Source organism: Anopheles coluzzii, chromosome 2 (genome assembly GCF_943734685.1).
Source record: "Anopheles coluzzii chromosome 2, AcolN3, whole genome shotgun sequence".
Lineage (NCBI taxonomy): Eukaryota > Metazoa > Arthropoda > Insecta > Diptera > Culicidae > Anopheles > Anopheles coluzzii.
In genome coordinates this window covers 79,224,300-79,240,259 of record NC_064670.1, presented here as the reverse complement: position 1 = coordinate 79,240,259, position 15,960 = coordinate 79,224,300, and the positions used below count along the sequence as shown (strand labels likewise).

At 36.7% G+C, this 15,960-nt stretch overlaps 1 protein-coding gene and 1 long non-coding RNA gene across 2 annotated transcripts; both read left to right on the top strand.

Moving 5' to 3' along the window:
- The first annotated feature begins 1,554 nt into the window (after positions 1-1,554).
- Positions 1,555-3,081, top strand: LOC125906627 (uncharacterized). The gene is made up of 3 exons (XM_049606234.1): positions 1,555-2,484; positions 2,575-2,757; positions 2,832-3,081. Exons 2-3 carry the CDS (start codon positions 2,613-2,615, stop codon positions 3,023-3,025), a joined length of 339 nt encoding a protein of 112 aa, XP_049462191.1. The 5' UTR covers positions 1,555-2,484; positions 2,575-2,612; the 3' UTR covers positions 3,026-3,081.
- Positions 3,082-15,165: 12,084 nt separating this feature from the next.
- On the top strand, positions 15,166-15,960 carry LOC125906633 (uncharacterized). The gene is made up of 2 exons (XR_007452002.1): positions 15,166-15,537; positions 15,759-15,960. It is a non-coding gene; the product is annotated as an uncharacterized LOC125906633 (long non-coding RNA).

Here is a 15,960-nt window from a genome sequence, read left to right as displayed (position 1 = left end):
TTCCACATTGTTGTTCTTTCTCGCTCACACTTTGAGAGTTCAACATTTGACACTTCACAGGTACAAAAACAAATTGAGCTGGCTTGGCTTGGCTTGGTTTGGCTTGGTTTGTTTTATCAAAGAAGCTGACGAAATTTAACTTGTTTTCGTGTATATTTTCAATAAACACCTGTTTCCATCTACGTTCGAATCTCGTGCCGTTTGCATCGAATCGCAAACCGCCTGCTTCGAATCGCATGCCACTACGATCGAATGCGTGCAACCATGGTTGAATCGCGTGCCAGTACGGTCGAATCGCGTTCCACTATGGTTGAATCATATGCCACTATGATCGAATCGTGTGCCGCAACCATTGGATTTCTGAAAGCAAGAGCATAGTAAACGGTTTGTTTACGTTTGAAAGCTGTTTCTATCTTCACCGACGGTATTTAGCTAGTAAAATACTAATAAAAAGGGATTCTCTGATTACAGATACACCTGTTTCCATCTACGTTCGAATCTCGTGCCATTTGCATCGAATCGCAAACCGCCTGCTTCGAATCGCATGCCACTACGATCGAATGCGTGCAACCATGGTTGAATCGCGTGCCAGTACGGTCGAATCGCGTTCCACTATGGTTGAATCATATGCCACTATGATCGAATCGTGTGCCGCAACCATTGGATTTCTGAAAGCAAGAGCATAGTAAACGGTTTGTTTACGTTTGAAAGCTGTTTCTATCTTCACCGACGGTATTTAGCTAGTAAAATACTAATAAAAAGGGATTCTCTGATTACAGATACACCTGTTTCCATCTACGTTCGAATCTCGTGCCATTTGCATCGAATCGCAAACCGCCTGCTTCGAATCGCATGCCACTACGATTGAATGCGTGCAACCATAGTTGAATCGCGTGCCAGTACGGTTGAATCACGTTCCACTTTGGTCGAATCATATGCCACTACGATCAAATCGTGTGCCGCTACCATTGGATTTCTGAAAGCAAGAGCATAGTAAACGGTTTGTTTACGTTTGAAAGCAGTTTCTTTCTTCGCCGACTGCATTTCATTTTTAAAATACTAATAAAAGGGAATTCTCTGACTAATATTGGTTTAAACCATGGTCCCTAATTGATGGTAAAATCCTTGTTTTCAACCAATATTCGGTGTTCGTTGTTGATGGTAAAATCCATGGTTTCAACCAATATTCGTCGGGTTTACCTATAATCAGGGAATAATTCCCTTTTATTAGTATTTTTAATACGAAATTCAGTCGGCGAAGAAAGAAACGGCTTTCAAACGTAAACAAACAGTTTACTATGCGCTCTTGCTTTCAGAAATCCAATGGTAGCGGCACACGATTCGATCGTAGTGGCATATGATTCGACCATAGTGGAACGCGATTCGACTGTAGTGGAACGCGATTCAACTATGGTTGCACGCATTCAATCGTAGTGGCATGCGATTCGAAGCAGGCGGTTTGCGATTCGATGCAAACGGCACGAGATTCGAACGTAGATGGAAACAGGTGTAAATAACAAAATAACAAAATAACAAAATACTGACGATACTTGAACAGATTCGTGTTACTAAAGCTTGATTTTTGTCTAAGAAATGTAAAAAAATACAATTTCTTTTGAAAAAGTCAAAATAACATAATATTTATTCTAAATCTGGCAAAGTCATCGGGGCCGCATTTTAAGCACTTGAGGGCCGCATGCGGCCCGCGGGCCGTAGTTTGGAGACCCCTGGTTTAAACCATAGATTTTACCATCAACAACGAACACCGAATATTAGTTGAAAACATGGATTTTACCATCAACAAAGGACCATGGTTTGAACCAATATTCGTGATTTACCTATAATCAGAGAATTCCCTTTTATTAGTATTTTACAAACTAAATGCCGTCGGCGAAGAAAGAAACAGCTTTCAAACGTAAACAAACAGTTTACTATGCTCTTGCTTTCAGAAATCCAATGGTAGCGGCCAAGGATAATGTATTTAGAAGGTTGATTTTTATCGCTTTTTCTGGGCGACATTGTGGGGGACATCTGTCACTCTCTGCATACAAATTTCAATACCCCGCACCAGCCCTCCCCGATTTTTATACCGGAGCCCCCGGAAGAGAAATGTCAAGTCGAGAAATGTCATTTTGCTCTGAACAACTTCACCTTGTCATTTATAACACCTTGGGTAGCGGCACACGATTCGATCGTAGTGGCATATGATTCGACCATAGTGGAACGCGATTCAACCGTACTGGCACGCTATTCAACCATGGGTGCACGCATTCGATCGTAGTGGCATGCGATCCGAAGCAGGCGGTTTGCGATTCGATGCAAATGGCACGAGATTCGAACGTAGATGGAAACAGGTGTATTTAGCTGTGATTGTGGTATTACAGTGTTAAATAAAGTTGTGCTGTGATTACTGTGTGCAAAAAGTGTATGTGCCGGTGTAAAAGTGTTTGATTGCCGTGGATAGTGTTGTGAACCAGATCGCCGGTAAGTTTCCACACCAAAAGAAGCCTAGTTAAGAAAAGTGTCGTTCCTTTTCATAATTGTGTTTGGTTTGTTAATATAACGGTGATACAGGAATTTATCGTGAAGCCGTGTAAAAATGGCATAAAAAAATGCGAATGGATGGCAGTCTTTCGAAAAAACGCCAACAGTATTTGGAGCAGTTGGAACGCGAATGGCAAGCGGAGCAGCACCAACCGAATCTTCCGGGTCCAAGCGGAGTAACGGCAGGACAGGAGCCGAATCTCATCATGAATGGTAAGCAAATGTGAATACATAGCTGCTAATGTTGTTAAAGCTAACAAATGTGAACCGTGTACATATCTTAACAGTTGATGAATCTAACGCCGGAGCGGAGCTATGTGCGTCTGACGGCGATAGTGGCTATGGTGACATGGAACGGGAATCCGAATTCGATTTACAGGAGGAAAATGATTGGCAGGAAGACGAGGAAGATGTGTACATGGAAAGAGACACAAACTACCAGTTTTTTGACAACATATCGCTGCAGGAAGGACTTCGTTAAGTTGCCGTAACGAAAAATCTGTCCCGATCTACGGTCAACATGATTCTGGGTCTGTTGCGAAGAAGGCTGAAGCTCTGCCTTGCTGCTGACACTCGAACCCTCTTAAAAACGTCCACCAAGGTTGGGATGGAAATCCAACCAATCTTGGGTGGGTAGTTTTGGTATCAGGGCATAGAGACCGTGCTAAGAGAACATTTTGGGTGAGTGCACGTTTGCTAAAGTTTTATAAAGCTTATTAGATAATTTAATTTGCAATATACTAATATCTTTTATAGGGAGATTATCCCGCATGTTGATCTTTTTTCTTTGCAGGTTTTCATCGATGGATTACCCCTTTACAAGAGTTCGGCAAGGCAGTTATGGCCGATTCTATTTAAGGTAGAGGAACTACCAGATGCACCGGTGATGCTTGCCGGTGTATTTTGTGGATTCACAAAACCGGATCACGTGGAAGGATTTTTGCGGCCTCTCGTTGATGAAGTAAACAAGCTTCAATCAAGCGGCTTGCGGTTCGGCGACAAGACGGTGTGCGTTAAACTTCACATATTTATCGCTGATTTACCCGCCTGCTGCTTTGCCAAAGGTAATTGTAGTAATAAATGTACTATAAAAAAGCAACGAACAAATTTTAAAACCGTTTTTTCACATTTCAGCCATCATAAGCTACGTTGGCAAACACAGCTGGGCATTTCAAAAAAATTAGCTACAGGATTTGTTGAGCACAAATTTCCCAAATTCCCCAAATGGACAGAGGCACACATAGAAACAGTTTCAAATTTTTTAATAGCAACACAGCTTCCAGTAGAGTTCAATAGGCGATTGCGGCACGTTAAATTTATGAAATTTTGGAAGGCGACAGAGTTCCGTACATTTTTACATTACGTTAGTATTATTGTGTATAGAGATTTTATGTGGGAGGAGGCATTTAGTCATTATTTGCTTTATTTTTTTTCTATGACTATATTTTCCTCTAATCATCACAAACCTCTTTGGCCGCTTGCTAAAAGATTAATGTATATTTACGTAAAAAAAATTGCAGATTTTTATGGTAGAACTAATTGAATTAGTAATGTACATGGCCTTATACATATTTATAATGATGTAGATAATTTTGGAGCGGTAGATGATATATCCCCATATGATTTTGAAAATCATTTACAGATTTTAAAAGTTAGTTGTAAGTCAGGCAACAGATGTATGGAACAGGTTATAACAAGATGCAAGGAATTTCAACATATAAAAAGAGCTAAAAACATTCCCGCTCCAACTTATCCGCAGTTGATGCCTAATGGTATTGGCTTGCAAGTTAGAGCCGACTTTAGCCTAAAAGCCAATTTTAGAAACCAATGGTTTCTTAGTGACACAAATTATATTTGCCAGTTTGTGGAAGATAAGGAGACACATTCTTCTTTTGTTGTCGTTGGTATGCAGTATGAGTCTAAAGAGGAGATGTTCAAGCTATCTGCAAAGGACCATATTTCAGAAATAGAATTATCGTCCACTAGTTTACACATTTACAAAGTAAAAAATAACACTCCTCGCCAACGGGTAGAACTACCGCATCAAAACATTGTAATATGTTTACATTTTACGCGACAGGTAATTCAACAATACATCTCTCCTCAGGAATAATTCTTAGAGTACGATGGTGGAGGTTTCGGATTGTTTTCTGGACATCACCGATGTTTCAGGTAGAGGACAAACACAACTGAATTAACTACACATTTCACTTTGTTTGCAAATCGAGACTTGACCGACCAAGACTTAGCAGCACCACTTTACAACTGTACGCACTGTGCGTAACTGTCGCTTTCACTGTCTCCGTACGTCTGTTCTGGTCTCATCTTACATCTTTATTTATACGGTACTTTTCTCTTCATTTCGATTTTGCGTTTACTTTTCGTTTTCTGTTGTATGTCCGTTATGCTGAGGGTTAGGTTTTTCGGTTAACATATGGTTGCAATTATTCTGTAAGGTCAGTTCTGGGTTCTGGCGCTTACGCGGTGTTTTGTTTCCTACGCTTACGATTAACGGTTCTGTTTGTACACACGAGGTACGGTGTCTCCTATTTCATTATTTATTAACTGTTGGTTGCTATTATGCAATGCTGTGTTTTTTTTTACACTTTACGCACTTGAAGTGCTTTGTGCTGAATAATGTTTTTCGCACCTACAGGGCTGTGTGTGTCTTATGTGTTTTAAAATGTTTTGGACAAGGGTTTTTTTCTGCTGACTTACAATTCCTGGCGTAAGGTTATTTATGTGGTTTGGGTTGTGTTAATTTCTTGAGTGGTTATTTTATCCTTTTGTGTGTGTTGTGTGGTGTTGACAATTTGTGTTTATTGAGTGTGATGAGAATTGTGTGTGAACTGATAGCATGTGCATGTGCATGCTACACCTCCGCCCTTTTTGAATAATGTGCGACTGAGTTTTTACGAATAAGTGCATTATTCACTAAAACTGTAAACTAAAATCGGTTTTTATGTACTGTTGTGGTTTTTCCTGTCTGATTATGTTTTATAACGCAATTTGTATCTGTGATTTCTACGATTATAAATGGTCCTATGTAGACTGGATCTAATTTTTTTCTATTTTCGTTTGTTAGGTAAACGTAATCTCCTATTCGTATGTTTAATTTGTTTAGATTTTCATTAAGTTTGGCTTGACGTTGTATTTTTGATGCGATTAGTTTGTTTTTGGCTATTGCATGTGCTTTTTGTAATTTAAATTTCATTTCATTGTAGTATTGTTCTATATTGTACACTGGGTCTACTTTTGTTTTGTATAGTTCTTGTGGTAAATTTGCTTGTCTTCCAAATACTAATTCGAAGGGTGTGAGGTTAGTTATGCTGTGTACTGAGGTGTTGTAAACAAATTCATAGAATTTAGTCCATTGATCCCAATCGTCATGGTGTTCATTGGTATAACTTCGTAAGTATTCGTTTAAGCTTCTGTGGTTTCGTTCTAAAGCTCCTATTGTTTGTGGATGATATGCTGCTGCGAATGTTTGTTTGATTTCTAATATTTTTGATATTTGGGTTAAAATTTCATTATTGTATTCAAGTCCTTGATCTGATTTCATTTCTAAAAAGTTTCCAAATGTAAGAATGAAATTTTCTACTAAAGCTTTTGCTATAGTGTTTGCTTCTTTGTTTTGAATCGGGATTATTACGATATATTTCGATAATTCGCATTGTATGGTAACTGCGTATCGATTATTGTTTGCTGTTTTTGGTAGCGGTCCTACGGTATCAATCGTTATGATGTTAAAAGGTTTAGAGGGTGTTGTCGTCACAACAGTTTCCTCTTTAGTATGTTTTAGGATCTTGTTAGTTGCGCATGCTTTACAACTTTTGACATACTTGATGATATCCGCTTTCATATTTTTCCATTTGTATTTATCTTTTATTTTACTATATAGTTTGAATTATCCTAGATGACCTCCTACTGGTGTTGTGTGGAATTTAGACATTATTTGAAATTGTTCTTCTTTCTCTTCTATCCATTTAGGTTGTGTATACACGATGACATGAACGTCTGTTATCATTTTGTTAATAATTTCTTTTATGGTCGACATTGAATAAAATTCGAATAACTTGTCATTCGATGCAATTGCTAAATTCTTGTGATACTTTCTAGCGATTAGGCATGATTCATGCAGTACAAACTCTAGTGTTTGACTTTGCTTCGCAGAAGTTATGGGTATTTTAAATTTTCCCAGCGCTTTGTAATAATTGTGATTGTATATCACGAGCTCAATAAATTCTTCATTTTTAATAATATTTGATTTCATTTTCAACATTTTAGTTGTTTCGGATGGCCTATCTGTTTCATACATATTAGTTTGATCATATTTCACTTTCGTTTCTTCCTTGTCTTTCTCTTTTTCTTTTTTATCTGCAGTTATATTTTTCCTTGTCATTGCTCTAGTATTCACTAATAAAATAGGATTAGCTAAATCCGTCTTATTTTTAGGGATAGATGCTTTAAGTTCGTCAGAATCCGTTACGATTCTGGATAGAGCATCTGCTACTAAATTAGTTTTTCCTGCTAAAAATTCTATTTTAAAATCAAACTCTTCTAAATCTAATCTCATTCTAGTTAGTTTTGATTTTGGATTCTTCATACCAAACAAATATACTAATGGTCTATGATCTGTTTTTACAGTAAATTTTCTACCGTATAGATATGGTTTGAAATAATTAATTGCCCAATGAATTGCTGTCAATTCTTTTTCAATAATAGGCTTATTTTTTTCTCCTGGTGTGAAGCTTTTGCTTGCATATGCTATTGGGTGGTCTTCTCCATCTGTTATTTGTGAAAGAACTGCTCCACATGCTACATCAGAAGCGTCTGTTGTTAATATAAACTCTTTCTTAAAATCTGGATATTTTAAAACTGTAGGTGATAAAAGACTTTGTTTTAAGCTATTAAATGCGTTTTGACATTCGTCTGTCCAAATAAATTTTACTTTTTTCTTAATTAGATTATTTAAAGGTTTAGCAGTATTAGCGAAATTATGTACAAACTTACGATAATAATTACAAAATGCGACAAATCTTCGTACTTCGTCTGCATTTTTAGGTATTGGAAAATTTCTAATTGTTTCGAACTTAGAATCGTCTGGATATATTCCCTTATCTGTTATTTTATGACCTAAATAGGTAACTTCTGTTTTAAAAAATGAACATTTTTCTGGATTTAATTTTAAATTGTACTGTCTTAATCTATCAAAAACCTTAACTATGTTACTGATGTGCTGCCGTGCACTGCAGCCAGTAACGATTATATCGTCTATATATACAAATGCTAGCTCAGGAGTTAATCCTGCCATAGCGATAGCCATCATACGTTGAAAACTGTTGGGGCTAACGTTTAAACCGAACGGCATACGTTTAAATTGGTAATGCCCTGATCCGGTTGAAAAAGCTGTAAATTTTCTTGAATCATTTTCTAGAGGTATTTGGTGAAATCCTGACATGAGGTCAAGGGTGCTAAAATATTTTGCCCTGCCGAGTTGATCTAGTATTGAGTCAATTCTTGGCAATGGAAATTTATCTGGTATAACCTTTTTGTTTAACTGTCTGAAATCTACAACAAGTCTCCATTTTTTATTACCATCTGTTGATTTCTTTGGAACAAGTAAGATTGGTGAATTATATGGTGAAACTGAATGTTCAATTATATCATTCTTAAGCATTTTGTCTACTTGATTTTGTATTTCGTCTGTTTGTGAATAAATTTGTTTATAGTTTGGTATGTAAGTTGGGATATTGTCTTTTAATTCGATTTTCTGAGGGTAAAAATTGTTTGTAGTAATTGGATCATCTTCTACGCAAAAAATATCGTTGTATTCTGTAACAATTTTTCTTAGATTGTAAATTTCCGAGGTGGGAATTTTATCTATTTTAATTTTTTGTAAAAGTTTTTGCAGTCTATCATTGTTTACTTCTCCTGCTTTGTTATTTACTTGTTTAGCTTCATAATTCGATAATGGTTCTGTAATAGGTTTGAATTCTGCATGAGTTATGTAGATATTTCGTTGCTTTGTGTTGATGAATTTAACTACTTGATTATCTTTAGAAATGATTGTACTACCACAAAATACTCCTGGTTGGATTTCTTGAGCGAATACTATGGTGTCCTCAGTTATATTTGGAAGGTATATTCTTCGTACTACTTCACTTCTGATAGGTAAAATAAATCCTTTTCCGTCGTCTTCCTCAATATTATGTTGAATTTCCTCTCCTTGGCATGTGAATGTAAGCAATAGTAATTCATAGTTAATAGAACATCTGTAAAGTTTGTAAAAATCTCTACCTAATATACCGTCTGCTCCTATGTTAAATTCATCTGGAACTAATACAAAGTCATGTTCCAATTCTAAATTGTTAAAAAAAATAGTACAAGTTGTAATACCCTTAGAATATATTGGTGTGTTAGAAATGCCTGTCAATGAAATCGAATTTGATCTTATTGGACTGTGATTTTTCTTTAATTTGCTTGATTTGAATAATGATACTGATGCTCCTGTGTCGACTAATAATATAGATGTTTCGGTATTAGCAAAACTCAATTTTATTTTTATGTAATCAACTCCATTCAAATCTAGCGAGTATATTGGTCTAGAGTCTGAGTTGATTCCTTTTGGTCTAAAAAATTATTTTCATTTTCCTGTACTTGAGCTGTAGTATGATATACGTTTCTGGATTGTTGCTCTGTTTGTCGGTTCGTTATGGCCCTAGGATTTCTATTTGGCCTGTTCTGATAGCCATAATTATTGTATCTTTGATTTTGGTTGTATCTATTATTGCCACTGCGGTTATTATTTCTTTGATTGCTGTTGTAGCCATCGTTGTTATGATTGCGGTCATTGAAATTGTTGTTGTTTTTGTGATTGTCATTGCTTCTGTATGATTGGTTTGAGTTACGACGGTTATTATACTGATAATTCCTGTTCTGTTGTCTATAATTATTGAATCTATTATTGTTATATGAACCCTGGTAAGCAAGTACTTGAGCTTTGTCTTGCCTAGATTCGCATTCGTCTACTACTTTAGTGGCTTCTTTTATAGTTGTAAATTTTCCAATGGTGAGAGCAGTTTTAGCATCTCGATTTGACACTTTATCTATTAATGAATTAATTCCTTCTCGAATTGCGAATTCGTTTGCTACTTCGGTTGGAATTTGTTTTTGTAGGTATAGAACCTTCAATTTTTCTGTAAGCTCTTCTATCTCTTTGCAAAGTGTTTGTGTATCCTTAGTTTTTAATGATTTCATGTTAGCTATTACTTTGCTTGGTTCTACCTGTTCCTCACAGCGTGATTTTAAATCCTCTGCTAATTGCTGTACTGTGGTAAGGTTGGGTTTTATTCCCATTTCCGCCTTACCAGATAATCTAGTGTAAATATAATCTACCAATAGTCCCTCTTGGTTATACGGAAACATTCTCTTTGCAAAATGTATTGCCCTAAGGAAGGATTGTAATTGGTCTGCGGATCCATTATACGTCGGTACTACAGCCGAAGCTTCTTTTAGGTCAAACGTCGCCATTGTTTGTGTTCCTAAACTGACGTTATTAATTGAAACTGTAAACTTTTGTTTGTGAATTGCTATGAATTTAGTTATGTCGCTATATAGTGTTCTAGCAATTTTAGATGTGTACGTTAGTTCTTCTTCACTTATTTCATTCTCATATTTAACTAACTTTTCTTGTAGCTTTTTAAAAGTTTCCTTAGCGCTTTCCTCATATGTGCTTATTGCGCACTGTCTGTAGCATCTGTCTATGTGTTTTAGATTATCATGCAGTTGTTTTAATCTTTCTACTAGTAGTTCTATTTTTTGTTTCATTCTTCATCATATTAGTTTATAAATTAAGGGTTATGCAGTACCTTGGAGTTCTCGTAGCTGGAGTCATGCCCGATGTCTCGATCTCATCATCAGCCTCTATGTCTCGTCCGGGTTGGGACGGGGTATGTCCATTCTTGCCTTATTCTTCTCGTCTTCCGCGTTGAGAACGGCTGTTCCAAACCATACCGCTGGTCACAGTGTTTTTACACGTTGAGGTAGGTTCTCATACGCGCATAATTGTTTTTTTCATAATCGCGGTCAATAGCTGCATTGGTGAACTTAAGGTACTTTTCCACAGCCTTTACCTATTTTTGTGGGTCAAATAGCATATCACCTTTTTCGTTTATCATTCATTCACTGTTCTCGATTCAATGTTTACGTTGCTACTTTGGTAACCTAAGCACTTTTAAAGCGTGTTTTTGCGCTTGGTTACGAAGGTGTTTGTAACAAGTTTTCGCTATTTTAACAATGCACAGGGTGATTAGCAGCCCTAAAATAATGTTTAGTTTTAAATCCTGAGTCAGATGATATTCTGTATGAATATTCTGAGTTTGGACTATTGTAAGATCATGGTCTCCTTTGATATTTGTTTCAGGTTTTGCAGCCTTGCCTCCCATTTTGAAAATGATTGGTTTTCACTCGCAGTTTACTATTGTTGGTAATTAATCACTTTCCAAGACATTTCAGAAGCACTTGCGATTTTTATAAAACGTTTCCACTTTGCACTTTTTGTCCGTGTTTGGGGTTTCATTCATCACTTTTTTTTTTTTTGCACATCCGAAGATTGCAGCTTAAAATTCACGGTCGCCATGTAATATGTTTACATTTTACGCGACAGGTAATTCAACAATACATCTCTCCTCAGGAATAATTCTTAGAGTACGATGGTGGAGGTTTCGGATTGTTTTCTGGACATCACCGATGTTTCAGGTAGAGGACAAACACAACTGAATTAACTACACATTTCACTTTGTTTGCAAATCGAGACTTGACCGACCAAGACTTAGCAGCACCACTTTACAACTGTACGCACTGTGCGTAACTGTCGCTTTCACTGTCTCCGTACGTCTGTTCTGGTCTCATCTTACATCTTTATTTATACGGTACTTTTCTCTTCATTTCGATTTTGCGTTTACTTTTCGTTTTCTGTTGTATGTCCGTTATGCTGAGGGTTAGGTTTTTCGGTTAACATATGGTTGCAATTATTCTGTAAGGTCAGTTCTGGGTTCTGGCGCTTACGCGGTGTTTTGTTTCCTACGCTTACGATTAACGGTTCTGTTTGTACACACGAGGTACGGTGTCTCCTATTTCATTATTTATTAACTGTTGGTTGCTATTATGCAATGCTGTGTTTTTTTTTACACTTTACGCACTTGAAGTGCTTTGTGCTGAATAATGTTTTTCGCACCTACAGGGCTGTGTGTGTCTTATGTGTTTTAAAATGTTTTGGACAAGGGTTTTTTTCTGCTGACTTACAATTCCTGGCGTAAGGTTATTTATGTGGTTTGGGTTGTGTTAATTTCTTGAGTGGTTATTTTATCCTTTTGTGTGTGTTGTGTGGTGTTGACAATTTGTGTTTATTGAGTGTGATGAGAATTGTGTGTGAACTGATCATAAACAGTATAGCATGTGCATGTGCATGCTACAACATAAAATGTAAATTAGTGGCCATACATTTACCATCCCAATCCCTTTTCAGCAACTCAATTCTAACCACCATTCCATCCGATACAATAGGATTTTTTCCTCTCCTCCACTCTTTTCCAAAAGCATAGTTGTATTTATTGATAATAATATAATTTTATTTTTATTTTAGAGAAGGTATTTGGCTCCTAATTTTCTGTGGCTCGTGTAAGTTGCAGTATTATTTAAGGTTATTTTAACATGACTAATTTTATTTTTTGTTTCTATTTGGCAGATGGAGCATGGGTTGGACTACACTCGTATAATTAGAATCGTTTAGATTAGAATGCATGCAGTAGTCTATGTTAGTATTATTTTATTTGAATGTTTATTAGTAACTCATTTTTAAATAGCAATATCAAATGATGATGATTTACGTAGTTTGTAGTTAAAAAGGTTATGCATAGATTTGAGCTGCGCGCGCGTGAATGTGGGCTCTTCAAATAGATTTGATCACCCACTCGCTTTTTCATTCAATATGTTTTCGTTTCCTGCTCAAATCTATGCATGGGAAAGAGGGCAATCTTCATCATCATTTGATATGTTACTTATTGTTTAGGAAGCTATAACACTAACAAAATAGTTTGTCTTGCTCATTTTAAATTCATATAAAAAGAAACTAAAATAGTCACTACTGTTCAATGAATTCTAATAAGTTATAGTTAATTGTAGCTTTTTATCTTAGTGTAATTAAATTAGGCCGATCTCGTAGTACAGTCGTCAACACGTACGACTTAACAATATGCCCGTTATGGGTTCAAGCCCCAAATGGAGCGGGCCGCCATACGTAGCACTGACTATTTTGTTATAGAAACTAATAAGTCACTGAAACTCAAGCCCATTAGTGGTACAGGCAGGCCTTGACCGATAACGGTTGTTGGGCCAAAGAAGAAGAAGAGATAATCAAAGCATTTACTGATCTTCTTTCATAACATACAAACTTTTTTCTTCTTCTTCTTTGGCACAACAACCGCTGTCGGTCAAGGCCTGTACCCACTAGTGAAATGAGCTTGGCTTTCAGTCACTTATTGTTACCATAACAGGATAGTCAGTCCTACTTATGGGGGCACGGCCTATTCTGGACTTGAACCCATGACGGGTATGTAGTTACGTCGTACGAGTTGCCAGGCTAACTTTTTTACTCAAGGATTAATTCTTATTTGTTGTCTTTCCATTCATTTATTAAAAAATCCATTTTATTTCTCAATAGTTATATGATTATGCTTATTATAATTCTAACATATATTTACACCAAAAACATCACAGAAAAAAGTTCATCTCACAGTTCGATTGCTATCATCTTATTTAGGTATTTTTGTAGGCTTGTCCCAATTCATATAAAAGTTCACAGCACCATTGTTACTATTTATAGCTTATTAATTCAATTAAAATAGAATTCATTTATCGTTTATGCTTGAATCTAGCTGTTTGTTTGTTTGGTGTTTTTTATGCCAGCATGGGACGTTGCATTTCTCAATTTTGTTTTTATATATTCATTAATTGTTATTGCATCGATAAGGGGCCATCCATAAATTACGTAACGCTGAAATTGGGATTTTTCGACCCCCTCCCCCCCTATCGTAACAAAACCTAAAGTTAGAGGAGACCCCCCTTCCAAAATTACGTAACGCATGATCGAACACCCCCCCCCCTTAATTTGGTTTTGCATCAAGAAATACAAAAAAATATGGGTTTATATTGTTTTATTTGATTGCTTTTATAAAGTATGCAGAGTTGTTTTAATTAATGTTTAATTAAAATTAATGTTTAATTAATGAAAGGAAAGTTAGATAAAAAATTTATAATTAAAGAAACGCATAATATATATATGTTGAGCATTTTTAGACATCTTGCCAGATTGGCTTCAATTGTTCAGTAATTTTTATGATGGGAACACTATTAGTTTCGATTACATTGGCATCTTCTTCATTCCATATGACATCTTCATTATGTATGTGTATTACTTCTTTAAACCTATCATCATTCTTTTGTTCTGAAGTAAGGTTTTTTTCCCTTCTCCTTGGCTAGCATGCATTCTCAAATGCTCGTTTAGCAAAACATGTGATGCAAAATATATTTCACATTTTTTACAAATTCGGTTTTGTATAATCTTTTGGACAGAAGGGCAATATAAATCGTATGGCTGCTCCCTAAACGAAAGCAGCGATTTTGGAAGTATTTTAGCAATGCTTATGGAATTTCGAAGAAAAAGTGAAACATATGACCCGCTGTCAAATAAATTGGGGTTAACAGCTTTTAGTCCATCATCTGTTTGTTCGATGCGAATCGGTGCAGAAAAGAATTGCTCCGGCATTACATTAAAATAGCTACTTCTAGGTTCACTGCAGCATTTACGATTCGCACATTTGACAATTTGTAAAAAATACTACGAAGAGCGTACAAGGCTAGCAAACCATTTAGAATCCCAACACGGAATTGAATCCGTTGATATCTCAGAGACAGCAGGATCAACATATTCGCATACCACGGGGAATCCATCGAACATCAGATCATTCCACACTTCTGCAAGCGTTTCTCCTGCATACCTGAAGTTTTTCTTTTCAAGTTCTACATCGGCAGTTTGCAATTTATCGTTCAGATGTGATCCATAATGATCATGTGGTAAAACTAGACCAGCTAGTTCCCGAGATAATGGTGCCATCCTTCTTTCTACGCGGTTAAAGGCACTTCTGCCTGGTACATTGGTCGCTAGAAATAGGGCATCTAGTTTATATTTAAGGAAGTTTCGACTTGCCACGTCGATTACTTTTCGGTATCGTGGATTTTCATCTGGCCCTCCGTCCACAGTCACTACATGTACTGGTTTTACGTTGCCTTGATAGTGCATTATGTATTACGTTACGTAACAGAATGTGAACCCCCCCTCTCCCCTATGTAACAAACCGTAACGCTACAGGGAACCCCCTCCCCCCCTTTGAGCGTTACGTAATTTATGGACGCCCCCTAAGTTCACGTCCGTGGGAAGATACTTGTTGAAAAAGCCGCAAAACATTCACTTTATCACAAAAACTAATTTTTTGATTTTTTCTTCCTTCTCCACTCCAGTTGCAATTCATTAAAAACACCGGGCAAAACAAAATTTACAACGCCTCATGAATCCGTTGTTTATAGAAGGTAACTACTATAACCTTATTTAAACTATTCTTCACTTCCTCAAAGTGAACTTCCGTCGACAGCTTTTCCTCGAATTTACGAAATTCTTCTTCTGATGATATTTTTGTTCCAGATCCTGAATCTGCGTTTGCAGCCGCTGCGCTTGAGGTCGGAGATGATGGGACGACGATATTATCTATAAAATAATCCAGTTGGCATTTTACTGTTCCAATTGCATTTGTCAGCTTCCAAATTTTTTTTGTCGTGCTCCTGCATTCCTAATTGTATTTCATTCATCATTCTTAACACCTTGTCAATTTTTCCATTGAGTGAAGCCAGTGTTATCTCTGGATTTTCGCTAACCTGGTTTTCCATCGCCCGGTCTCGTAGTACAGTCGTCAACTCGTACGACTTAACAACATGCCCGTCATGGGTTCAATCCCCAAATAGACCGCGCCGCCATACGTAGGACTGACTATCCTGCTATGGGGGGGAATCAATTAGTCACTGAAAGCCAAAGCCCACAAGTGAGTACAGGCAGGCCTTGACCGACATCGGTTGTTGAGCCAAAGAAGAAGAAGAAGAAGGTTTTCCATCGCTGATATGGCTATGGTTTAAAAATTAGTTGTTTTAAAATTCATTCGGCCACAAAGTCATTCTATCATTTTATTTACCTTTTTTTCACTTTTTTCTAGCTCCAAGCTCCAAGGCGTGCGAGAATAATTTTTTGCTCCAATCAGTCCAAAAAACGAAGACCAAATAAAATTTTCCATCGTCTTGAAACCCATA

What these genes read in the sequence shown, in the direction of transcription:
- LOC125906627 (XM_049606234.1), top strand. Translation starts at nt 2,613, where the DNA reads ATGCGAATGGATGGCAGTCTTTCGAAAAAACGCCAACAGTATTTGGAG. An exon ending in GCCGAATCTCATCATGAATG is followed by an intron (nt 2,758 to 2,831) that starts GTAAGCAAATGT and finishes ATATCTTAACAG; the next exon opens with TTGATGAATCTAACGCCGGA.